Source organism: Pseudophryne corroboree, chromosome 2, assembly GCF_028390025.1.
Source record: "Pseudophryne corroboree isolate aPseCor3 chromosome 2, aPseCor3.hap2, whole genome shotgun sequence".
NCBI classification, from domain to species: domain Eukaryota; kingdom Metazoa; phylum Chordata; class Amphibia; order Anura; family Myobatrachidae; genus Pseudophryne; species Pseudophryne corroboree.
In genome coordinates, this window is record NC_086445.1 from 341,651,815 (window position 1) to 341,679,099 (window position 27,285).

At 44.0% G+C, this 27,285-nt stretch overlaps 1 protein-coding gene across 3 annotated transcripts in view; it reads left to right on the forward strand.

Moving 5' to 3' along the window:
- DNAJC3 (DnaJ heat shock protein family (Hsp40) member C3) overlaps nt 1-27,285 on the forward strand; it is a 315,586-nt gene that overhangs the window by 173,586 nt on the left and 114,715 nt on the right. For all 3 annotated transcript variants that reach the window (XM_063953028.1, XM_063953030.1, XM_063953027.1), the window contains 3 exons: nt 21,945-22,097; nt 24,437-24,618; nt 25,794-25,913. In XM_063953028.1, the coding sequence (XP_063809098.1) occupies nt 21,945-22,097; nt 24,437-24,618; nt 25,794-25,913 (455 nt within the window). The remainder of the gene's footprint in view (nt 1-21,944; nt 22,098-24,436; nt 24,619-25,793; nt 25,914-27,285) is intronic.

A 27,285-nucleotide genomic window follows, 5' to 3' on the forward strand; every position in this document is an offset into this window, starting at 1 on the left:
AGGTTACAGTGGGAATCCTCACCCACGGTGGACAAAGCTCTGGCGCGTTTGTCCAAGAAGGTGGTGCTACCGTCCCCTGACACGGCGGCCCTAAAGGATCCTGCGGATTGTAAGCAGGAAACTACCTTAAAATCTATTTGTTACTACGGGTACGCTGCTCAGGCCGGCCGTGGCATCGGCATGGGTGAGTAGCGCTATTGAAAGGTGGGCAGATAACTTGTCATCTGACATAGACACCCTGGATAGGGATCGCGTGCTTTTGACGCTGGGTCATATCAGGGATGCAGCGATATATCTAAGGGAAGCGGCGAGAGATATTGGCCTCTTGGGATCAAGGGCCAATGCCATGGCAATCTCGGCTAGGAGGGCGTTGTGGACTCATCAATGGAATGGTGATGCTGACTCTAAAAAGGCTATGGAGGCTCTGCCCTTCAAAGGTGAAGTGTTTGGTGAGGGCCTCGCGGACCTGGTTTCTACAGCTACCGCGGGTAAGTCTTCTTTTTTGCCTTTTGTCCCTCCACAGCAAAAGAAAACGCCTCAATACCAGATGCAGTCCTTTCGGTCTCATAAATTCAGGAAAGGACGTGGATCTTCCTTCCTCGCGGCCAGAGGAAAAAGATCGCCGGCTGTGGCAAGCTCCCAGGAGCTGAAGTCCTCCTTGGCTTCTGCCAAATCCACTGCATGACGCTGGGGCTCCTCTGCGGGAGTCTGCACCGGTGGGGGCACGTCTTCAGCTCTTCGGTCAAGTCTGGGTTTGTTCAGGCCTGGATCCTTGGGTGCTGGAAATTGTGACCCAAGGATACAAACTGGAGTTCCAAGACGTGCCTCCACACCGAGTTTTCAAATCGGCCTTACCAGTTTCTCACCCAGAGAGAGAGGTAGTGTGTGCTGCAATACAAAAGCTGTGTCAACAGCAATTCATTGTCACGGTTCCCCCGTTACAACAGGAAAAAGGGTTTTATTCAACCCTGTTCGTGGTCCCGAAGCCGGATGGCTCGGTCAGACCGATTCTGAACTTAAAATCCCTCAACCTGTATTTAAGAAGATTCAAATTCAAGATGGAATCTCTCCGAGCTGTGATCTCCAGTCTGGAGGGGGGGGGGATTTTATGGTGTCAGTCGACATAAAGGATGCATACCTACATGTCCCCATATATCCTCCTCATCAGGCGTTCCTGAGGTTCGCTGTTCAGGATTGTCACTACCAATTTCAGACGTTGCCGTTTGGTCTTTCCACGGCCCCGAGGATTTTCACCAAAGTAATGGCGGAAATGATGGTGCTCCTGCGCAAGCAAGGGGTCACAATTATCCCATACTTGGACGATCTCCTGATAAAGGCGAGATCAAGGGAGCAGATCCAAAAAAGCGTTGCGCTCTCCCTGAAGGTCCTGCAACAACATGGCTGTCTCCTAAATTTACCAAAGTCGCAGTTGATTCCGACAACTCGGCTGTCATTTTTGTGCATGATTCTGGACACGGAATGGCAGAGGATCTTTCTCCCGTTGGAAAAGGCTCAGGAATTCCAGAACATGGTCAAGGAACTTCTGAAACCGCCAAAAGTGTCGAATCATCACTGCACTCGAGTGCTGGGGAAAATGGTGGCTGCCTACGAGGCCATTCCGTTTGGCAGATTCCATGCAAGAACTTTTCAGTGGGAGCTGCTGGACAAGTGGTCCGGGTCCTATCTGCACATGCACCGGAAGATAAGCCTGTCCCCCAGGGCCAGGGTTTCTCTCCTGTGGTGGCTCCAGAGTTCTCACCTTCTAGAGGGTCGCAGGTTCGGGATCCAGGATTGGGTTCTGGTGACCACAGACGCGAGTCTCCGAGGTTGGGGAGCAGTCACACAGGGACAAAATTTCCAGGGAAAATGGTCAAGCCAGGAAGCTTGTCTGCACATAAACGTGCTGGAGTTAAGGGCCATCTACAATGGCCTTCGGCAAGCGGAACATCTTCTTCGCGACCTGTCCGTCCTGATTCAGTCGAACATTACAGCCGTGGCGCACGTAAACGGCCAGGGCGGAACAAAGAGCAGTGCGGCGGTGGCGGAGGCCACCAAGATTCTTCGCTGGGCGGAAAAACATGCAAGCGCTCTGTCAGCGGTCTTCATTCCAGGAGTGGACAACTGGGAAGCAGACTTCCTCAGCAGATACAATCTCCATCCAGGAGAGTGGCGTCTTCATCAAGAGGTCTTTGCAGAAGTGACAAGTCGTTGGGGACTTTCTCAAATAGACATGAAGGCGTCTCGCCTCAACAAGAAGCTTCAGACATATTGTTCCAGGTCGAGGGACCCTCAAGCAATAGCGGTGGACGCACTGGTGACACCGTGGGTGTTTCAGTCGGTCTATGTGTTCCCTCCACTTCCACTCATCCCATAGGTGATAAGGATCATAAGAAGAACAAGGGTTCAGGCGATACTCATTGTTCCAGATTGGCCACGGAGGGCCTGGTATCCGGATCTTCAGGAATTACTTACAGGAGATCCCTGGCCTCTTCCTCTAAGAGAGGACCTGTTACAGCAGGGGCCGTGCGTGTTCCAGGACTTACCGCGGTTGCATTTGACGGCATGGCGGTTGAACGCCAAATCCTAGCTAGAAAGGGTATTCCCGGGGAAGTCATCCCCACTCTACTTAAAGCTAGAAAGGAGGTAACGGCGAGGCATTATCACCGTATTTGGAGAAAATGTGTCTTGGTGTGAATCCAAGAAGGCTCCTATGGAAGAATTTCAGCTGGGTCGTTTTCTCCACTTTTTGCAAGCAGGTGTGGATGCGGGCCTGAAGTTAGGCTCCATTAAAGTGCAGGTTTCGGCCTTATCAATTTTCTTTCAAAGGGAATTGGCCTCACTTCCAGAAGTACAGACTTTTGTGAAGGGTGTGCTGCACTTCCAACCTCCCTTTGTGCCCCCAGTGGCACCATGGGACCTTACCGTGGTGTTACAGTTCCTTACGTCACATTGGTTTGAACAAAACTGAACAAAAGGTTCAGTTGAAATTTCTCACTTGGAAAGTAGTCATGCTATTGGCCTTGGCGTCCGCAAGGCGGGTGTCTGAATTGGCGGCTTTGTCTCACAAAAGCCCCTATCTGATTTTCCATGTGGATAGAGCGGAATTAAGAACTCGTCAACAATTTCTGCCTAAGGTGGTTTCGTCGTTTCACATGAACCAACCTATTGTGGTGCCTGTGGCTACTGAAGCCTTGGCGGATTCCAAGTGTCTTGATGTGGTCAGAGCTTTGAAAATGTATGTAGCCAGAACGGCTCGTGTTAGGAAAACAGAGGCACTGTTTGTCCTGTATGCGGCCAACAAGGTTGGCGCTCCTGCTTCTAAGCAGACTATTGCACGCTGGGTCTGTAATACGATTCAGCAGGCTCATTCTACGGCTGGATTGCCGTTACCGAAATCGGTGAAAGCCCATTCCACAAGGAAGGTGGGCTCATCTTGGGCGGCTGCCCAAGGCATCTCGGCATTACAGCTTTGCCGAGCAGCTACTTTGTCAGGTTCAAACACTTTTGCAAAATTCTACAAGTTTGATACCTTAGCTGATGAGGACCTCATGTTTGCTCAATCGGTGCTGCAGAGTCATCCGCACTCTCCCGCCCGGTCTGGAGCTTTGGTATAAACCCCATGGTCCTTTTGGAGTCCCCGGCATCCTCTAGGAAGAAGGAGAAAATAGGATTTTAATACCTACCGTTAAATCCTTTTCTCTTAGTCCGTAGAGGATGCTGGGCGCCCGTCCCAGTGCGGACTCTTTATGCAGTAATTGTAAATAGTTATTGCTTATGTTACACAAAGGTTGTGTTTTGGTAAAGGTCACCCTGTTGCTGATTTCTTTGGTTCACGCTGTTAACTGGTATTAGTTATATACCATGTTGTACGGTGTGTTGTGGTGTGAGCTGGTATGCATCTCACCCTTAGTTTAACAAAATCCTTTTCCTCGAAATGTCCGTTTCCTCTGGGCACAGTTCCTATAACCGAGGTCTGGAGGAGGGGCATAGAGGGAGGAGCCAGTTCACACCCATTTAAAGTTTTAAAGTGCCCATGTCTCCTGCGGATCCCGTCTATACCCCATGGTCATTTTGGAGTCCCCAGCATCCTCTACGGACTAAGAGAAAAGAATTTACCGGTAGGTATTAAAATCCTATTTTTTCTCTCCATGACGGACGATGTTTGGTTCTGTAGTTAAATAATGATGCTGCAAAGTATTGAATTCAGCCTGTTCAGTTTTACTGCTAAAACTCAATGATTTTTTTCCCCCCTATGGCCTGTAGTTTACAATATACTCTCCCCACTACCATGAAAACAATCCTGAAATGAAGCTATTCCTGAAGTCCTGACATTTGAATGCAATTTGGCACTGCAGAGAATAGTTCTATACTGCCACTATGTTCCCCACAGTATATAAGTGTGTGTGGGTAGGGGGGGGTAGTTCTAGAATGTAGATTAGGGATATTCGAGGATGTGAAGTCAGCTTCTTGGTGAGCTAGAGGGACACTCCAGTCCCTCACAAAACATAGAATATAAAGAATGGTTCATTGTATGACCACATGAAATATCCAATTTTGGATAGTGTCTCACAAAGTCTGAATTAAAGAAGTCTTTCAGTATGCCCAGAGCACTTTGCATTGAGTCATTGGTAGTCCCTTAGGTGTCCTATATAGTTCAGGGATAGCTACTCCCACCATGCATGATGGGATATATTATCCTATATGTATGTATCAGATTGATTTTATAATAGGTAGTGGGTAGTAACCCGGTGTTTACAGTGATGGTGAATTACACGTTCAGACTCTTCGTCAATGTCTGGATGTAGTGTCTGCTGTGGGGTGAAACTTGTGGGTGTATTTACTAAAGTTTGATTTTTGTTTTTGGTCATTTTTCCAATGGTTTTGCTAATCTCCCAGCCGATTTTAGAGAATTTGAACAACTAATATATGTGTGTGTGTGTATGTATGTATGTATGTATGTGTATAGGTGTGTGTATGTGTATGTGTGTGTATATGTATATATAATATATGTCCATGTCTTCTTGTACCTCCAAAGGTCCAAAAAACACAGGGAGCCAGCACACCATTTAAATAAAAATAAAAAATAGAGAAACCTGTATAATTATGCATCCAAGCATTTTCTATTTAGGGTGAAAACCAGAGCAATGGCATAGAATATGTTACATCTCAAATGCAGTTAGTCGAAGGGGTTTTCTAATCACCCATCCATTGCCCAACAATAATATTTAGGTGTTTTACCACCTTCCTCAAGGACTGCTTCCACACAGACTCAGGGCCGTCTCTTTCCCCCCTCCCCTTGCTAGTGGTTGTAGCCTTGGGCGCACTGGAGGCTGCAACTGGGGGCAGTAGCACAATCAGTACCCCCTTCTTGCTTGAGGCTGTGGCCACGGGTGATAGGACCTACCCCTGAGAGGCTACTCATTAAGTAATCAGCCAGCTGCTGTGTGGATAATGTGTCTGCAGTTGTTCTCTGTGTGTTGCATACGTGTAGCTAGTACTGGGCCAGGGTTGTCACAATATTTAGTATGGGAAACGAATTACACAGTGCCTCTGTATGGTGGCACAGCTGGAAAGGACCAGTGCAGGTGGGTTGGTCTCAGGGCATTGTAGGTACTCTTTGTGGCCACACTATACTACTTTGTGGTCACACGGGTAGTAGGGGCAAGTAGCAGAAATGCAGATTTATTTTTTTACCAGCTAGTAAGAGATGGGGGCAGATGGAACATGTGCAGAGAGAGTTAGTTTGGGTGGGTTATATTGTTTCTGTGCAGGGTAAATACTGGCTGCTTTATTTTTACACTGTGATTTAGATTATAATTTGCACACGCCCCACCCAAATCGAACTCTCTCCACACATGTTACATCTGCCCCACCTGCAATGCAACATAGTTTTGCCCATTAGAGTGCTTTTCAAACCTGAATAAGACCTTAAGGCATAAGCAATCCAACAAGCCATTTTCCAATAGTCGGAAAACTGCATGCGCAGGACTCATTCTGCGCATGTGTAGAAAGGGTCCTGTGATTGCGCCACAGTAATGACAGGCAGAGGTGTTCGTGGGGGAGGAGGGAGGGCGGCCAGCATTCCCAGAAATAAGGGGGGGGGGAGGGGTCCTGAGACACGGTTACCTTGGCCTCAGAAGCCGCCATGCGACGGCCAGCCTGTGTAATATGACTGCAGTTTCCCAACTGTCTGGAAAACTGCTTGTTGGATCGCTTTGTGATCCAACCTGAATACAGGCCTAAATGGACACTAGTGAGCAAATACAAAAATGCATACATGATGGTTTTATCCATGAAATCATTTTTTCTGGCGTCCTGGTCAATTTAGGAGTGGAATACTATCACCATCCCCCACTGGTGTAATTTGCGTAATAGTTCATTCATTTTTGTTTGTGAATTCTAGTTTGAAACCTTGTTCTTTTTCCAGTTTTTTTATTTTACATTTGGACTTGGTGACAAAAACAATATGCCTTCCCTGTTCTTCCAGCAGATGGCACCAGAACACAAGTTAGTGGCTTGCTGTATTCTGTTCAGCGTTCTGCAGAATGCTGCAGTGATAAGGAGCAGCCTGATAAGTCTCTTAGTTCAAATGACCTATAGCAATAAAAGGTCTCTATAAGCCATAGTATTGTCACAGATCCAATTATAGATGCTGTTAAGAGTTGTATTTATGAGAGACTGTCGAAAATCAAATTATGCTCTTATTGTTGTAAATGTATTTTATTTCTTTTCATATTACCTAAGGACTGTAAAGCCAACATATTTTGGAAATACTTCTCATGAATAAATAATAACAATTTAATGGAAAAGGGACACTGCCAACATAATATACAGTGTACTGCTATTGCATGCTATCCAGGGTTACATGGTTATATAACAGTATGTTGATGTTTATGAAAGACTAATGAACGGAACTGCAGGCTGAATCATTCTTTGTAATTGTAGGCTTCTTACAAAGCATCTCTAGTCTGTGCATACACGTCAGCAACAAGATGACCATCTACAAATAAAAACCTTGTTCTTCTTTATTTTTCGTTCAATAATATTGTTGATTATTCTGTTTTAAGTTGGCTTTGAGTGGCATTGGTACTATGGAGTTACTAAAGTGCCATTGGCATACCTGATTCTTTCTTCCTCGTCCACACTTCGCCCAGCTATCACATCTACGCTGCTTGTGGCAATGGCTTGTTCGTACTTTGAAATTTAGTACAGTGTACTCTTTGTGGTGTCAGAGGCTCTCTGACTGTTCTCTACACAGTGTCATTCACTCTGTGGGGTTTTGCAATGGAAAATCTATTCTAGTTTTAACTTTTTTTTCTTTCATGTATCAAAAAAAATGTCTGCTTCATTGTTACCAATCAAAGCATGACATACTGTACTGTAGAAGATGAAATATTTGAAACATCAGATGTTCCCACATACTAGGTCATAAGGGCTCATTACTAACCTTGCAGTAAGGTGATCCTGCCTATCTCAGTGACAGCCAGTGTCTGATTAGTTGCTGTGAGGCTTTTGCTAGACAGCCTGATTTGTTCTACGGTGGCTCAGTGATAATATTGCACCCGAATGCAATGAGCCCTAATGACTCGTGGATGTCATGTGTTTTTTTTTTTTTTTTTTTTAATTGTTTGTTAATAAAGTGTTAAAGTTTACACTTGCAACAATACATTAAGTAATAGAAGGGGCATGACCAATGTACAGATATACAAGAAGGAACATCTAACATTCTGATACAAATGGAGATAATCTGATAAAATGAAAATAAAAAAAGAGGAAGAAACATGGCAGACCTGACAAAAATAAGGCATGGCAGCTAACAAACACTTATCAGATCAATAGAGATAAACTAAGAAACTGCACACTGGCTATTATATCTGAACAACAAAATATAGTAGTTATCAACCAACTCCCATTTGCCCCCCCCTGCATAACCATACCCCCCCAGCTTGGTTCCGGTATGAATGGTCGACCATGTTATGGTCGACAGTCATTAGGTCGACCACTATTGGTCGACATTGACATGGTCGACATGGACACATGGTCGACACATGAAAAGGTCGACATGAGTTTTTTGACTTTTTTTGGTGTCGTTTTTTGCGTAAAGTGACTGGGAACCCCAATTAGTGCACCGCGTCCCCTCGCATGGCTCGCTTCGCTCGCCATGCTTTGGGCATGGTGCCTTCGCTTCGCTCGGCACAGATTACCGTTCCAATCGTAGTACACTTGGATCGTAAAGTATGGAAAAGTTCCCCAAAAGAAAAAAAAGTAAAAAAACTCATGTCGACCTTTTCATGTGTCGACCTTTTCATGTGTCGACCATGTGTCCATGTCGACCATGTCAATGTCGACCTAATGACGACCTAATGACTGTCGACCATAACATGGTCGACCATGTGAACGGATACCCCCCAGCTTATGGTATACCTGGATCCCAAACACCCCCCTCCCCCAACTACTACTACTACTACTACACCACCTAACCCCTCCTCCAGCATAGAAAATTAGGGTCACTGCACCCATGTATTCTATGGACTTGGTATTTCCAGCCCACGATAAAAGAGCCAGCAAAGACACTCCAAAAGATAGCAAAAACAGCCTAAGTGAGTAGAAAAAAATGATCAGACAAAAACAAACATGAAAGTATAATGTTATTGACCAAACCCTTGAGAAAATGAAATAAAACAATTGAAGAAAAGGGAATGACAAAAAACAGTGCTTTAAGAAGCCAGGCAGCTATACTCCAATATCGAGGATAACACAAGTGCAGTGAAGTCACTCAGGGAGGGCCAGCTTGTACTGAGGCCTGCAGTTACAACTGAATAGTATGTATACATATCAAAGTATTAATAAAACAGAGTAAAAACCTAAAACTAAAGAAACAAAGGATGAAGTCAAGTCAAGAAGGGTCATCATGCAGTTGCCAACCGGGATATCAGGAACTGTTTAGAATCATGAACCACCGCTCTGTCAAGTAATCCATCCAGACGGATATCACAGCGAAGGCAGCCCATAACATCTTTAAGCTTGGGCCGAGACATTGCCAACTGTGACTCCAAGGAGATCAGGGATAAAACCACAGATATCTTTGCCACCCAAGCCGTTATTCTTTTTCCCGAATCATTAATGGCTTGAAGAAGATGTTCTGTAATGACCACCAGATCTTGAGCCACAGCAGAATTTCAGACCGTTCAAAACAGGACAATAGAATCTGGAGTTGCGCAGGGTCACACTGAATTGGAGAATGAAGGAACAGAGACAGTAGGACAGGAGAGAGAGTGAAGGTAACAGTTCCAACAATTCCAGCAAAAGACAACCAGGTTACAGCAAATATCAGAAACAGGGCTTCACAGGGAAACATTGAACCAGAGACCAAAGTAATCAGATCTGCAAAGCAGGTAAGGGAGCAATGGAAGCTTGCCACTAGTAGATACAGCTAATCTCCAGGAATCTAGAGCCTCAGGAGCATGGAAGCAGAGCAGCAATCACCAGGGCCTCCTAGAAACACAGACCCCAACAGAGAAGTAACTAGAGATGAGCGGGTTTGGTTCGTTGAGATCCGAACCCCCCCGAACTTCACCTATTTTACACGGCTCTGAGGCAGCCTCGTATCTTCTCGCCTTGCTCGGTTAACCCGAACGAGGCCGAACGTTATCATCCCGCTGTCTGATTCTCGCGAGATTCGTATTCTATATAAAGAGCCGCACGTCGCCGCCATTTTCACTCGTGCATTGGAGATTGAACGGAGAGGACGTGGCTACGTTCTCTGCCTGAAAAGCTCCATATCTGTGCTCAGTGTGCTGCAAATATCTGTGCTCAGTGTGCTGCATTTTGGTGACCAACAGTATATAGTTGGACAGTACAGTAGGCCATTGCTGTATCTTGCAGCTCTGTGTAACTGCAAGTATCCATTCCATATCTGTGCTACATTTTTGTGAGCAGTATATATAGTACTACAGTGCAGCATTTTGGTGACCACCAGTATATAGTAGTACAGTACAGTACAGTACAGTAAGCCATAGCGTTATCTTGCTGCACCGTGTCATTTCTAGTATCCTGATCAGTGCTTAATATCTGTGCTCAGTGTCAGTGCTGCATTGTGGTGACCAGTAAACTACAGTACAATAGTCCAGTGCTGTTCTCGCTGCTCAGTGTCCGTTCTCCGTAGTATCATCAGTGCACCGTAAAATCAGTGCTCAGTAAAATCAGTGCGCTGTTAGACGTGCGCCCGTTTACCGCCATTAGTGCATTGGGATTTAGACAATTGATGAAGTTATTGTGTCCCTGGTACAAAATCCCATCTAGATTCCACTTCACTAGGCAGGCGATAGCGAGATTTTACCAATTAATATCAGTGATTTATAATTATTAATTACAGTGATCTTGCCAAATAATTCCTGTGATTTTGTCATTTTCTTCCAGTGATTTTGTCATTTTCTTCCAGTGATTTGGACCAATAATACCATTGATTAGAACGAATAATTCCTGTGATTTTGTCATTTTCTTCCAGTGATTTGGACCAATAATAATTATAATACCATTGATTAGAACAAATAATTCCTGTGATATTGAGGTGTTTGTGTCGCTTAGCATCGCCATCCAGCGACCACAGTGCACCTCTTTTTCTCTTTTCTTTGCATCATGTGCTGTTTGGGGACTATTTTTTAGGTGCCATCCTGTCTGCTGACACTTCCGTATATGTCCAGTGGTACTGCCATTTGATATAATTCCCGACATTACTGCCATTTAATTCCAGTGATTTTATCATTTTCTTCCAGTGATTTGAACCAATAATACCATTGATTAGAACGAATAATTCCTGTGATTTTGTCATTTTCTTCCAGTGATTTGGGCCAATAATACCATTGATTAGAACAAATAATTCCTGTGATATTGAGGTGTTTGTGTCGCTTAGCTTAGCCATCCAGCGACCACAGTGCACCTCTTTTTCTCTTTTCTTTGCACCATGTGCTGTTTGGGGCCAATTCTTTTAAGTTCCATCCTGTCTGACACTGCAGTGCCACTCCTAGATGGGCCAGGTGTTTGTGTCGGCCACTTGTGTCGCTGAGCTTAGTCATCCAGCGACCTCGGTGCAAATTTTAGGACTAAAAATAATATTGTGAGGTGTTCAGAATAGACTGGAAATGAGTGGAAATTATGGTTATTGAGGTTAATAATACGATAGGATCAAAATTACCCCCAAATTCTATGATTTAAGCTGTTTTTGAGGGGTTTTTGAAAAACAACACCCAAATCCAAAACGCACCCAAATCCGACAAAAAAATTTCAGGGAGGTTTTGCCAAAACGCGTCCGAATCCAAAACACGGCCGCGGAACCGAATCCAAAACCAAAACACAAAACCCGAAAAATTTCCGGTGCACATCTCTAGAAAGAACTTCTGAGCACAGTCACAGGGGAACAGCAGAGACAGTGTGTAAAGTGCAACCAGAGACTGGAGCCGTCTGGCTGGTCAGGAGATCTCCAGGACCCAGCAATGCGGCAAGAAATGGCCATTCTATCAAATCAAATGCCTTGGTTGCATCCAGAGAGACCACCAAGGCATTATCTTGGTACTCATGACACGGCTGAAGATAGGAATATAAACATCTGAGATAAATAGATTTCCCTGGTAGAACACCAGTTTGATCGTGATGGCTAATTTTCAAAATGGCCTTATTCAAATGTATAGCTAAACTATTTGACACAATAGATAACAAAGAAATAGAGCTATATGAATCTGCATAAACTATCCCTGCTAAGCTTTGGGAGAGCCGCAACCAAACGCTTGGATCTAATTATGATAGGACAGGACTTCTCCTGGGGGAGGATTCCTGATGGCATAATAACTCAGTGGAGGTCTTAAAGTTTTTCTTTGGGGGTTATCCAATTAGCTGCGATTATTTTTCGGCCGATAAAAACCAAAAAATGATCAAGTTATCCAATTATAGACTGTTTTTAACATCCGAAAAGGGAAAAACTATCATGCGATAACACATTGGATCCAGGATAAGTTCCTGGACCCATGTGTTATTGCGGCTGAGATTATGCACCACGAAGCATAATCTGTGATCTATGCCAGTTATTAGGGCTAATTGGATAGCCCCCCAGCAAACCTATGAGCAATGGTAAATTACTACTGCTAATAGGATACATCCCCCTTTAAGTGAACAATGTGCATACAATATGAATGCTTCAGTGAAAATGATAGCAATAGGCTGCTTTAAATTATATCTGTAAGGGGTGTTTGTTTATCCTCCCACACAGGCTTATCTTGGCTTCTCTGCCTAAAAAGAATGCAGATAATGATATTAAGTACAGTATATCTATCCACTGAGAGCTTTTTGCATGTATTTTTTATACATTTTAGAATAATTGGGAAAGTGAATGACAAAAACTGGTGTTTTATCTTACATTTCATGTATATTTTAGCACTTGCATGTTAGGCGGCCTAGTAAAACCACGCTAACTATTGATATCTGCTAATGAAACCCTGCCATAAAATATAATCTACTTAGTAAAATAAGCACATCCACTGTTTTTTGTTTTAATAATTCATGTGAAGTGTGCGGCATTACATAGAAATAGGAGCCTATGAGAACTGTTACACATGTAAAACAGTGACAAGCACAATATCACTTTGATTCCAGTTATTTTTACAGCTGGAACATTAATTTAATTTAATTCTGTAACAAGACATACTATGTGCTTATTTTGTGTTTTATTAATTTGCTCATAGTTGTCAACACTTGAATGTACTTTTCAGGGACCATTTACTGCTGATCAGGTGGTAAATAAAATGTACAGTATATGAGTACTGTGTTGTGGACACAGGCGGTTAGAGTACAGCTCTGTCAGACTGTCATCAGCAGCGCTCTCCCTCCCCATCGGCACTGATACTTATCTAGTGTACCCACCAGAGCAGTGTGTGACAATTGTGGGTGGTTACAGCGCTGTCAATTAAACCTCATCGGCGCTCCCTCCCCTTCTTCTCTGGCTCTGTTATCAATCTGCATCAGGTCTGCAAAGTGAATTTTCAGTTGATCAGGGTTGAGCATAGTGTTTGGATTCCAAGCAATCGGCTTTCACCCCTGCACCTTTATACACCATTTTGCTTTGCCTGTATTCGTATTACAGTTGGAAAAAAATTGTTCTACAAGTGGACTTCAAGGAATCGTCTCTAGTAAGTGGATTAAGTATTAAGAGCAATTAGCACATTGTCCAGAGTAATAACACCTATGTTATGCTACTGTTGTTATATATATTATATATGAACTTTTAAGGATTTTAGTAAATAACCCATATATGTAAGATTGAATATTATATCTTTACATCCTCTACTGGTGGTTAATCCATCAATCTTCTCTTCACTGTGACTATAATTATACCTGTAGTGGACATAGATTTGGGAACTACAGTCTTAATAAGATACGACTATATTCTAATACGCTTTAACAATCTAGGCTTCCAAGGAATTTAAGAAAACCTCTGCGGAGCATACATCTATGGCGCCAATTCCCCATTCTGCTGATCCGTGGGCATAGATATTCAGGTGATCTGTTGGGTACCTCTCATGCCGGCGTCTGTAAGCTGCTGCTGTGTCTGAAGGCCCTCAGGTTATACAGGATGAGCAGTGTTGTCACACAGCCGAGGCCAGTGCAGATATGACCGAGGACTTAGGGGAATTCATTAGCGGTGAGTTTGCACAAGGCGTTAAACTCGCACACCTGAGATGTGCACAATTCAGCTAGAAATGACAATTCATACTACTCTTGCGAATTTTGTCCAAAAAGAGAACTGGGAAAATAGCATGAACAAGAGAGACCTTCCTAGACTCCAAAGTGACAACATAATCCTATAGAAGGCTGGCAGTGGCCATAAGGAAAGTACTGAACCTTTTTAAAATGTCAGATTTGTGCTTTTTATTTTCTCTAACGTCCTAGTGGATGCTGGGGACTCCGTCAGGACCATGGGGATTAGCGGCTCCGCAGGAGACAGGGCACAAAAAGTAAGCTTTTAGGATCACATGGTGTGTACTGGCTCCTCCCCCTATGACCCTCCTCCAAGCCTCAGTTAGGTTTTTGTGCCCGTCCGAGCAGGGTGCAATCTAGGTGGCTCTCTTAAAGAGTTGCTTAGAAAAAGTTTTTAGGTTCTTTATTTTCAGTGAGTCCTGCTGGCAACAGGCTCACTGCATCGAGGGACTTAGGGGAGAGAAGTGAACTCACCTGCGTGCAGGATGGATTGGCTTCTTAGGCTACTGGACACCATTAGCTCCAGAGGGAGTCGGAACACAGGTCTCGCCCTGGGGTTCGTCCCGGAGCCGCGCCGCCGACCCCCCTTGCAGATGCTGAAGATTGAAGAGGTCCGGAACCAGGCGGCAGAAGACTTTCAGTCTTCATCAGGTAGCGCACAGCACTGCAGCTGTGCGCCATTGTTGTCAGCACACTTCACACAGCGGTCACGGAGGGTGCAGGGCGCGGGGGGGGGGGCGCCCTGGGCAGCAATGTATAATACCTGTATGGCGAAAAATACATCACATATAGCCCTTGAGGCTATATGGATGTATTTAACCCCTGCCAGATATCACAAACTCCGGAGAAGAAGCCCGCCGAAAAGGGGGCGGGGCCTATTCTCCTCAGCACACAGCGCCATTTTCCCTCACAGAAATGCTGGTGGGAAGGCTCCCATGCTCTCCCCTGCACTGCACTACAGAAACAGGGTTAAAACAGAGAGGGGGGGCACTGATTTGGCGATATGAATATATATTAAATGCTATAAGGGAGGAACACTTATATAAAGGTTGTCCCTATATAATTATAGCGTTTTGGTGTGTGCTGGCAAACTCTCCCTCTGTCTCCCCAAAGGGCTAGTGGGTCCTGTCCTCTATCAGAGCATTCCCTATGTGTGTGCTGTATGTCGGTACGTGTGTGTCGACATGTATGAGGAAAATGTTGGTGAGGAGGCGGAGCAAATTGCCTGTAATGGTGATGTCACTCTCTAGGGAGTCGACACCGGAATGGATGGCTTATTTATGGAATTACGTGATAATGTCAACACGCTGCAAGCCGGTTGACGACATGAGACGGCCGGCGAACAAATTAGTACCTGCCCAGGCGTCTCAAACACTGTCAGGGGCTGTAAAACGCCCATTTACCTCAGTCGGTCGACACAGACCCAGACACGGACACTGATTTCAGTGTCGACGGTGAAGAAACAAACGTATTTTCCATTAGGGCCACACGTTAAGGGCAATGAAGGAGGTGTTACATATTTCTGATACTACAAGTACCACAAAAAAGGGTATTATGTGGGATGTGAAAAAACTACCTGTAGTTTTTCCTGAATCAGATAAATTAAATGAAGTGTGTGATGATGCGTGGGTTTCCCCCGATAAAAAATTATTGGCGGTATACCCTTTCCCGCCAGAAGTTAGGGCGCGTTGGGAAACACCCCTTAGGGTGGATAAGGCGCTCACATGCTTATCAGAACAAGTGGCGGTACCATCTACAGATAGGGCCGTACTTAAGGAGCCAGCTGATAGGAGGCTGGAAAATATCCTAAAAAGTATACACACACATGCTGGTGTTATACTGCGACCAGCGATCGCCTCAGCCTGGATGTGCAGAGCTGAGGTGGCTTGGTCGGATTCCCTGACTAAAAATATTGATACCCTTGACAGGGACAGTATTTTATTGACTATAGAGCATTTAAAGGATGCATTTCTATATATGCGAGATGCGCAGAGGGATATTTGCACTCTGGCATCAAGAGTAAATGCGATGTCCATATCTGCAAGAAGATGTTTATGGACACGACAGTGGTCAGGTGATGCAGATTCCAAACGGCACAAAGATGTATTGCCGTATAAAGGGGAGGAGTTATTTGGGGTCGGTCCATGGGACCTGGTGGTCACGGCAACTGCTGGAAAATCCACCGTTTTTTACCCTAAGTCACATCTCTGCAGAAAAAGACACCGTCTTTTCAGCCTCAGTCCTTTCGTCCCTATAAGAGTCATATCTGCCCAGGGATAGAGGAAAGGGAAGAAGACTGCAGCAGGCAGCCCATTCCCAGGAACAGACGCCCTCCAACGCTTCTACCAAGTTCTCAGCATGACGCTGGGACCGTACAGGACCCCTGGATCCTACAAGTAGTATCCAAGGGGTACAGATTGGAATGTCGAGACGTTTCCCCCTCGCAGGTTCCTGTAGTCTGCTGTACCAATGTCTCCCTCCGACAGGGAGGCAGTATTGAAAACAATTCACAAGCTGTATTCCCAGCAGGTGATAATCAAAGTACCCCTCCTACAACAAGGAAAGGGGTATTATTCCACACTATATGGTGGTACTGAAGCCAGAAGGCTAGGTGAGACCTATTCTAAATCTGAAATATTTGAACACTTACAAAAGTTCAAATCCAGATGGAGTCACTCAGAGCAGTGATAGCGAACCGGGAAGAAGGGGACTATATGGTGTCCCGGGACATCAGGGATGCTTACCTCCATGTCCCAAAAATTTGCCTTTCTCACCGAGGGTACCTCAGGTTCGTGGTACTGAACTGTCACTATCAGTTTCAGACGATGCCGTTGGATTGTCCAAGGCACCCCGGGTCCTTACCAAGGTAATGACCGAAATGAGGATTCGTCTTCAAAGAAAATGGACGACTTCCTGATAAGAACAAGGTCCAGAGAACAGTTGGAGGTCGGAGTAGCACTATCTCAAGTAGTTCTACGACAACACGGGTGGATTCTAAATATTCCAAAACCGCAGTTGTTCCGACGACACGTCTGCTGGTCCTAGGGATGATTCTGGACACAGTCCAGAAAAAGGTGTTTCTCCCAGAGGAGAAAGCCAGGGAGTTATCCGAGCTAATCGGGATCCTCCTAAAACCAGGAAAAGTGTCAGTGCATCATTGCACAAGAGTCCTGGTAAAAATGGTGGCTTATTACGAAGCGATTCCATTCGGCAGATTTCACGCAAGAACTCTTCAGTGGGATCTGCTGGACAAATGGTCCGGATCGCATCTTCAGATGCATCAGCGGATAACCCTATATCCAAGGACAAGGGTGTCTCTCCTGTGGTGATTACAGAGTGCTCATCTTCTAGAGGGCCGCAGATTCGGCATTCAGGATTGGGTGCTGGTGACCACGGAGGCCAGCCTGAGAGGCTGGAGAGCAGTCACACAGGGAAAAAATTTCCAGGGAGTGTGATCAAGTCTGGAGAATTCTCTCCACATAAATATACTGGAGCTAAGAGCAAATTTATAATGCTCTAAACTTAGCAAGACCTCTGCTTCAAGGTCAGCCGGTATTGATCCAGTGGGATAACATCACGGCAGTCGCCCACGTAAACAGAAAGGGCGGCACAAGAAGCAGGAGGGCAGTGGCAAAACTGCAAGGATTTTTCGCTAGGCGGAAAATCATGTGATAGCACTGTCAGCAGTGTTCATTCCGGGAGTGGACGACTGGGAAGCAGACTTCCTCAGCAGGCACGACCTCCACCCGGGAGAGTGGGAACTTCATCGGGAAGTTTTCCGCATGATTGTGAACCGTTGGGAAAGACCAAAGGTGGACATGATGGCATCCCGCCCGAACAAAAAACTGGACAGGTATTGCGCCAGGTCACGAGACCTTCAGGCAATAGCTGTGGATGTCCTGGTAACACCGCGGGTGTAACAGTCGGTGTATGTGTTCCCTCCTCTGCTTCTCATAACCAAGGTATTGAGAATTATAAGACGTAGAGGAGTAAGAACTATACTCGTGGCTCCGGATTGGCCAAGAGGGACTTGGTACCCGGAATTTCAAGACTTGCTCACAGAGGACTAATGGCCTCGGGAGCTAAGAAGGGACTTGCTTCAGCAAGTACCATGTCTGTTCCAAGACTTACCGCGGCTGCGTTTGACGGCATGGCGGTTGAACGCCGGATCCTAAGGGAAAAGGCATTCCGGAAGAGGTCATACCTACCCTGGTCAAAGCCAGGAAGGAGGTGACCGCACAACGTTATCACCACATGTGGTGAAAATATGTTGCGTGGGTGAGGCCAGGAAGGCCCCACGAAGAAATTTCAACTAGGTCGATTTCTGCACTTCCTGCAAACAGGAGTGTCTATGAGCCTCAAATTGGGGTCCATTAAGGTTCAAGTTTCGGCCCTGTAGATTTTCTTCCAGAAAGAATTGGCTTCAGTTCCTGAAGTCCAGACATTTGTCAAGGGAGTATTGCATATACAGCCCCTTTTGTGCCTCCAGTGGCACCGTGGGATCTCAACGTAGTGTTGGGATTCCTCAAATCATATTGGTTTGAACCGCTCAAATCTGTGGATTTGAAATATCTCACATGGAAAGTGACCATGCTGTTGGCCCTGGCCTCGGCCAGGCGAGTGTTAGAATTGGCGGCTTTGTCTTACCAAAGCCCATATTTGATTTTCCATTCGGACAGGGCAGAACTGCGGACTCGTCCCCAGTTTCTTCCTACGGTGGTGTCAGCGTTTCACCTGAAACAACCTATTGTGGTGCCTGCGGCTACTAGGGACTTGGAGGACTCCAAGTTGCTAGACGTTGTCAGGGCCCTGAAAATATATATATATATATATATATATATATATATATATATATAATTCCAGGACGGCTGGAGTCAGAAAGTCTGACTTGCTGTTTATATTGTATGCACCCAAAAAGCTGGGTGCTCCTGCTTCTAAGCAGACTATTGCTCGTTGGATTTGTAGTACAATTCAGCTTGCACATTCTGTGGCAGGCCTGCCACAGCCAAAATCTGTAAATGCCCATTCCACAAGGAAGGTGGGCTCATCTTGGGCGGCTGCCCGAGGGGTCTCGGCTTTACAACTTTGCCGAGCAGCTACGTGGTCAGGGGGGAACACGTTTGTAAAATTCTACAAATTTGATACCCTGGCTGAGGAGGACCTGGAGTTCTCTCATTCGGTGCTGCAGAGTCATCCGCACTCTCCCGCCCGTTTGGGAGCTTTGGTATAATCCCCATGGTCCTGACGGAGTCCCCAGCATCCACTAGGACGTTAGAGAAAATAAGATTTTACTTACCGATAAATCTATTTCTCATAGTCCGTAGTGGATGCTGGGCGCCCATCCCAAGTGCGGATTGTCTGCATTACTTGTACATAGTTATTGTTACAAAAATCGGGTTATTATTGTTGTGAGCCATCTTTTTTTAGAGGCTACTTCTTTGTTATCATACTGTTAACTGGGTTCAGATCACAAGTTGTACGGTGTGATTGGTGTGGCTGGTATGAGTCTTACCCGGGATTCAAGATCCTTCCTTATTGTGTACGCTCGTCCGGGCACAGTACCTAACTGAGGCTTGGAGGAGGGTCATAGGGGGAGGAGCCAGTACACACCATGTGATCCTAAAAGCTTGCTTTTGTGCCCTGTCTCCTGCGGAGCCGCTATTCCCCATGGTCCTGACGGAGTCCCCAGCATCCACTACGGACTATGAGAAATAGATTTATCGGTAAGTAAAATCTTATTTTTTTTAAATAGTACAATAATGTAAAAAGCTTATGAATTTTGAAAAATTACAATTTAATTTATTGAAAACAAAAGTAGAAAGAAAGGGGATTTGGGCTAATTTGAGGCCACTTGTAATTTTAAATTACATTATAAAAAAATCATTTTCCATTGAAATAAATAATTTAATTAAATTTGAGGTGAATAAACGAACAAAAAAAAGTTAATTTAGAGACCTTTTTTTTTCCCACTCCAGAAATGACATATATTTATTGGCCCAATTGAGCTAATTGTAAACCTCCAAATGCCTCATAAGTCATTTGGGAGAGGGGAGGGAAGGGGGGGTGGCGTATCTGAAGCAAGTCCCAGCAATTTTACCTCACAATAAAGAACTTATTCAAGGTATATTTGCAGCAATGTTGTCAAACAATTATAATTTCATCTAACAGACTTAGGGGTGTGTTCAATAGATTTCTGATCCTTTCAGACGGAAAGAATCCGACATCTCAGTATTCAATGAGCGATTTGACCGTTCACGACAATGCCAATCCGACTTTTTTTAAAGTTGGATTGACGTTGTCTGAACCAGGGCCAAAACCTGTCAGATTTGGCCGCAGAATCCAACAAAACGCGTGGATCCGCGGCTAATCCACCGATGCACGTGTTTTCTGACAAGTCGGAATTGCTGACTTGTCGGAGAAAAGCAGCCCAATTTAATAGGTCAGAACCCCTTCCGACCTAAAAAAGTCGGAAATTGCCGTCTTTCCGACAAGACGGCAGTTTCCGACAAGCATTGAATACCCCCCTATGTGTTTACTCACCACAATCTTATCTTCAACAGAGAGGTATCAATAAAAGGAACCACCATATTTGAGCAACATAGTCATGGCACATTAATACACAACCTTTTGGTAGAGAATATATTTGTTTTACAGCTCTCTAAGGCAGTGGTTTCCGATATGTGTGACTGGACACTTGCAGGGGTGCCCTGGGATAGTGGTCAAGGACCAATTCAATCCATTTATGGTCCATGTACTAGGCAAAACCAGTGCTTGTGACTTCCCATCATATGTGGACAAACAGAAGTGAGTTCTGCCCCTCACCACAAACTGAACCTAAGGATGACATATAAATACTATTTACTCAATTTAATATTTTCTGAATTTCTCCTTAACAAACTTATGGCCTTGGGGTACTGTGAAAAATTCTGATACTCGTGATTAAAAAAAAACGTTTGGGAACCACTGCTCCAAGGAGTTAGGATACTGTATTCTAAAGGGAAAATAACCCTATCTTTCTCATGTAATGTTTCCTTTTGCAAAAGATACATATTCTTCCATGGCAATGTAACTTATTCTAGCAAACTCTCCTGCATAAGTGACTATTTCTATTTCAGCTACGTGACATCTTATTACGTTATTTCATAATGTATAATAACATACAGAAGTGTTTGTAATATTTTGCATACTGTATATGTAAAAATAATGCAATATTATATTTGGCTTACTATTCATTAAGTGCATTAATAGTATTATTACACATTGCGTGCATAACCTTGACAGTTCACCATTTGATGTTTCTATGTGAATGATGCAAATGCCTAAGAGCTGTGTCAGTGTTGGAAGTAAAATGCTCATACATTACTCTGAAGAAATGTGCTTATGGAAAAAGTGCTATTACTGGCCTATGCAGGGCTGTATGCATCTTGGGATGTCTGCTTCTCTGCATCGGTATGCACCTACATTGCTGCTAGTCATTATTAATGTGTACTTGTACCTGCCCTATACTAGAGTAAACAATACATATTCTCAACACTAATCAGAATGCCAGCATCCCAACTGGGATCACAATCACGTTGTGAGGAGGGGGAGGTTTGGTTTAGGCTGCAGGGAGGCAGGGTTAAGCACCCCCAGGGAGTGTTAGGGTGCAGGGGAGGGATGGTTAGGTTTAGACTGCGGGAAGGGGCAGTTAGGTTTAGCCACCACCAGAGAGGGGTGAGGTTTAGACTGCGGGAATGGGGAGTTAGGTTTAGACTGTGGTAAGGGGGAGTTAGGTTTAGACTGCGGGAAGGGGGAGTTAGGTTTAGACTGCGGGAAGGGGGAGTTAGGTTTAGCCACCACCAGGGAAGGATAGGTTTAGACTGCTGGAAGGGAGGGTTAGGGGGTCATTGGGGGAAGGTAAGTGTACTTACCCTTCCCCGTCAGTATTCTCACCGCCGGCATCCTGACCTCTGCTATTCCGCACTCAACCCATTAGAACACCCCGTTATACCCCCATTCAGCCTCTCCAGATGTGATGATAATAAATTTGTGTGACTCTTTGCTTGTGCTCATTTTTTGGTATGGGGTAATATGGTACTAAACCTTATGTCTATTCTAACCTGAGCAAACCTTGTATAATGTGGAATGTCCTACTCTGGAGGTACAGACCTTATTTTTATTCTTTCAAATTATGATTTGATCTTGTCACATTATTATAGCTTAACTCTAACCCAAGTGATCAAGAAGAGAAAGAAGCCACCGCTCAACTGGCCAAGTCTGATGAGATCCAGCGCATGAGAGCGGAGGGAGTGGCTGCCTACAAACAAAAAGATTACACAAGTGGAGAAGGCTTCTTCAATATTGTTTTGGAGGTAAGTGGACAATATCTGGCTTGTATTTAGGATGGCCAGTTCTTTGAAATAAAATGTTTTCCTGTTGGTTCAGTTTTCTGCAATTATCTTTTGGGTTAATCAAGTCAAACTGCAGTAATGCTAGTGTGCGGCATAAGGCTGTAATTTGTCCTTTTTTATTCATTCTTCGGACTTCGCCCTGGTAAATACATAACACCACATCTTTTATCAGTCTACCTATTATCATTCTGTTCTGGAATCAGCAGTGATGTGTGCTACACAAACCTCAAGAATCAAAAATTGTGAGGAAAACAGAACGTGTCACTTTGGTGGCTGTAACTTTTTTTTAAATAAAAAATTATGATGACTGTTAGTAAGACATGAGAATTTTTAAGACAAATAAAACTTGAAATAATAAGGATGCCAGTAGTACATCGTTAATAACTTTCATGCAAAGATAAAAAAATGTTCCCCAAATTTGGGCAGCACATTTTATGGTTTGCCTTTGTGCAATAAGGTAATTGCGTACTTGCCGACATTCTCAATTTGCAAACTAGGACCCTCAATTTATCAAACATACCTCTGATCTCCACATGCATGTACCAGAGTGCCTAGACCATGTCACTAATCCATTAAACACATTCCGTTTTGCTACTGGTAAAATTGGGACACTTGTTGTGTAATTATGGTATGTGGTGCCTGGTGCTGTGTGGTGTTTGCTTCTCCCACACTTTGGGGCGATTCAGCATGAATCGCAATGGTGCTGAAATCGCTAGTGAGCGATTTCAGCACTTGTGTGCATTCTTTTTAGAACACAGTCTAAGACCTGGCAAGACAGTAACGGGGCATCAACACCGCGTTTTGGGGGGCGCGGTCTAGACAACGCAGGCGTGTCCAGGCAGTATGCGGGGCAGGCTGCGGCGACTGCGTGACATCAGCCGATGCGACCCAAAAGATGGCGAGTAGCAAAACGCTCGTATGTTAGTGCGGGGAGAGAGGGCGTTGGCATCTGGGGCGGACAGCATAACACTAACTGGATGCTTCACAGTAGGTGTTGTGCACTCAGGTAGAAAATCTTTTCCAATTCTTCTGCGGACATATTCCATATTTCAAATATGGATATTCTGGTTTTGTCATTCCAGATGACACTTCGTTTGTATTTCTTATTAATAATATAATATGCTTTTTAGCCCATTCTAAACTTTTCTGTCTTCTGTCTTTGTTTGAGAGATAAAAGTGACTTTTTCCTTGGAATTCTGGCATTTAAAATATAATATTCGTCTGCGTCATACAGTCCTGGCACTGATGTTTACACCACAGTCACGTAAATCATTTTGAATTGCCTCAGATGATTTTTTTTCTGTCTCTCAAGCACAGTTTTTTCATTGTTCTATCACAGCATGGTGTTGTGGATCTTTTCTTACCTTCACCAGTTTGATTTTGAATGGACTGAGTCTGTTGATACATATTCCACAGTTTAGAAGTTCCTCCTTTAGTTATGTTGCCATCTACTTTACTTATACCTTCTTCACGTAAAGTAATTATTTTGTATCTCTTTCTAATTGACAAGTCAACTCTCTTTACTTGCTTGTCATCCTAAATAAATGACACAGCTTACTGCAGGAAATTAAAGTGAAACGACTCATAAAAACAGTGACCAACTTAGTGATAATCAAACCGCTAAATACGTTGTTTTACTATCAATTCTTGTAACAACAAATGTGAGCTTACTCATGCTAACATCTTATTGGATCCATTTTGTGGCATCGCAACACCTGATTGGCTTTCGGAACAAACACTCCTATTGGTCAGTTTTGAGTTGTAGAAATCCACTCTCTTTAAATAACAAAGTCTCCTCATCTTTATTTGGCTTGATAATTAATTGAGGAGAATTGCATTATATTGTGATATATATCTTCATATTCTATATAATATATGTATGTATGATATTTATTATAAATAAAATAGCTAATGTCACCATTTATACCATAGCACTAGAGTGGAGTTAACTCTGCTGTACACTTTCTATCCTTCAGCCTGAATACAGCAAAGCATACAGTGTGTTTGGTCATAAAAATTGTGACCAACATTATTCTATTTAGTTTCTAGTCCTTAAGTGTTTTATGATCTGAACGGGAGAAAGTCTTTAGAATTGCTGTGTGTGTTTATGCCTTAATGTTTTCTGCTTTTCCCCACTCACATTGTTTCTTATTGATTCCCTGAAATGACTGTAACTGCTAGCAGATTAAGAAGCAGTCACATTTGTTGTTGAGCCTTTGATGCTGAACTAGCCTCCAGTAATATGTTCACATATTGTGCATGCCTTGTGTAGGTGAATAAAGTTATTTATTTTCTTTGAGACATGTATATGGGACGCAGAGGTTCGAGAGCTGCGGGCTGAATGCTACATCAATCAAGGAGAGCCTGGAAAAGCCATCAGTGACCTAAAAGCAGCCTCCAAACTAAAGAGTGATAATACAGGAGCCTTTTACAAAGTCAGCCGCATATACTATGAGCTGGGAGACCACGAGATGTCACTCAGGTGCGGATCGACATGTGTGTTCAGTGACTGTTATATACATGAAGTACACATAAACACATTTCAGGCATGATGACATACGATATATATATGTAATTTATGTCTATGTAATGTAAAATGTTTTGGATCTGTTCAGGACGTTTATTATCCCGTTAAAATTGCAGAACGGAGTGTTTCCGCATTTTTATCGTAACGGGTTATGGGAGAAGATAATGCATATCCATCTTGCTGAATATTGCACAATAGGGATCAATCCATTGATTTCTATGGTGGTTTAACGTTTTATGCTATTAAGAAAGCATAAAAATGTTAAACTTTCCAATAAATTTTTAGTTTATATAATGCCTTTTCAGAAGGGTGTTATATAAAGAATATCCATAATTCTGATGAAAAATGCAGGGACAGAGGGACATTTTCCTATCAATCCCTGCAGGATCTTGAAATGAGCGGCAAGTGTATGACCAGCTCCAGCCTCCCAAAAGCTTCAAAATTCATTCAGATGTGTATATTAGTCTGTATATATTTATGTATTTTATATATAAAATTTATATAAAAACCACATAAGTATATGTGGTTTTTGGATTTCCAAAATCAAAGCCTATAACTTTGCAGGAACAGCGTATTACCGCAACCGCTGTTCCTTTGAAGTTTCTTGCTGAATAGTTGTGGGGAATAAAATGATCGTGTCGATATTGGGCCTAATTCCAAGTTGATCGCAGCAGAAAACTTGTTAGCAGTTGGGCAAAACTATGTGCACTGCAGGGGAGGCAGATATAACATGTGCAGAGAGAGTTAGATTTGGGTGGGGTGTGTTCAAACTGAAATCTGAATTGCAGTGTAAAAATAAAGCAGCCAGTATTTACCCTGCACAGAAACAAAATAACCCATCCACATTTAACTCTCTGCAAATGTTATATCTGCCACACCTGCAGTGCACATGGTTTTGCTCAACTGCTAAGAAATTTCCTGCTGCGATCAACTCTGAATTACCCCCATTGTCCGATAATGATCGGGACAATAGCGAGATTTTTGCTGAATTGAGCCCTTTTATCTTAAAGATGAAATATATCTCATATTTAATTATAACCATTTCTAGAACCTTTTTGCACATACTTTTCATCTATGAATGTTGCAGGCGGCTCATTCACTAACGTGTTTCCTTTCTCTGCCTTTAATAGTGAAATCCGGGAGTGCTTAAAGCTAGATCCAGATCATAAAGAGTGTTTTTCACACTACAAACAAGTGAAAAAGCTAAATAAGCAGATCCAAAGTGCTGAGGAGCTCATACAGGAAGGAAGGTAGGAGGTTTCCTATGGATAGACAACCTGTGATGCTTCTAGGCCATACACGCATTGAGATGCCATTTGTTACGTTTCTGAGAAGAAGGACTCTCCATGTCGTCTTACATTTGATATAGCACTAATGCCCTTCTGTGTGTCCGTACTAATCCATTGTAAATGTGTTCCATGGTTCACAATAATGTACTGTATAACAACCACAATTTCCACCAAATTATATTGTATGTTAGTGTATATTTCTCTAACGTCCTAGTGGATGCTGGGGACTCCGTCAGGACCATGGGGAATAGCGGGCTCCGCAGGAGACAGGGCACATCTAAAAAAGCTTTTAGGTCACATGGTGTGTACTGGCTCCTCCCCCTATGACCCTCCTCCAAGCCTCAGTTAGGTTTTTGTGCCCGTCCGAGAGGGTGCAATCTAGGTGGCTCTCTTAAAGAGCTGTTTAGAAAAGTTTTTTTTTAGGTTTCTAATCAGTGATTCCTGCTGGCGACAGGATCACTGCAACGAGGGACTTAGGGGAGAGACTTGCAACTCACCTGCGTGCAGGAGGATTGAAGTCTTAGGCTACTGGACACTGAGCTCCAGAGGGAGTCGGAACACAGGTCAGCCTGGGGTTCGTCCCGGAGCCGCGCCGCCGATCCCCCTTACAGACGCTGAAGAACGGCAGAACGGAGGTCCGGAAACAGGCGGCAGAAGACTCCTCAGTCTTCATGAAGGTAGCGCACAGCACTGCAGCTGTGCGCCATTGTTGCTACACGGCTCACTGATCTCGGTCACGGAGGGTGCAGGGCGCTGCTGGGGGCGCCCTGGGCAGCAATATAGATTACCTTAGAGGCAAATAAATACATCACATATAGCCATTAAGGCTATATGTATGTATTTAACCCAGGCCAGTTTTCCTAATAACCGGGAGAAAAGCCCGCCGTGAAAGGGGCGGAGCTTATTCTCCTCAGCACTCAGCGCCATTTTCCTGACCAGCTCCGCTGGTGAGGAAGGCTCCCACTCTCCCCTGCACTACAGAAACAGGGTTAAAGAGAAGGGGGGCATAAATTGGCGATATAATTATATATTAAGAGCCCATATATAGAAACAACACCTTCTAGGGTTGTTATATACATTATGGCGCTTTTGGTGTGTGCTGGCAAACTCTCCCTCTGTCTCCCCAAAGGGCTAGTGGGTCCTGTCCTCTATCAGAGCATTCCCTGTATGTGTGTGCTGTAGGTCGGTACGTGTGTGTCGACATGTATGAGGAAAATGTTGGTGAGGAGACGGAGAAAATTGCCTGTAATGGTGATGTCACTCTCTAGGGAGTCGACACCAGAATGGATGGCTTACTTATGGAATTACGTGATAATGTCAACACGCTGCAAGC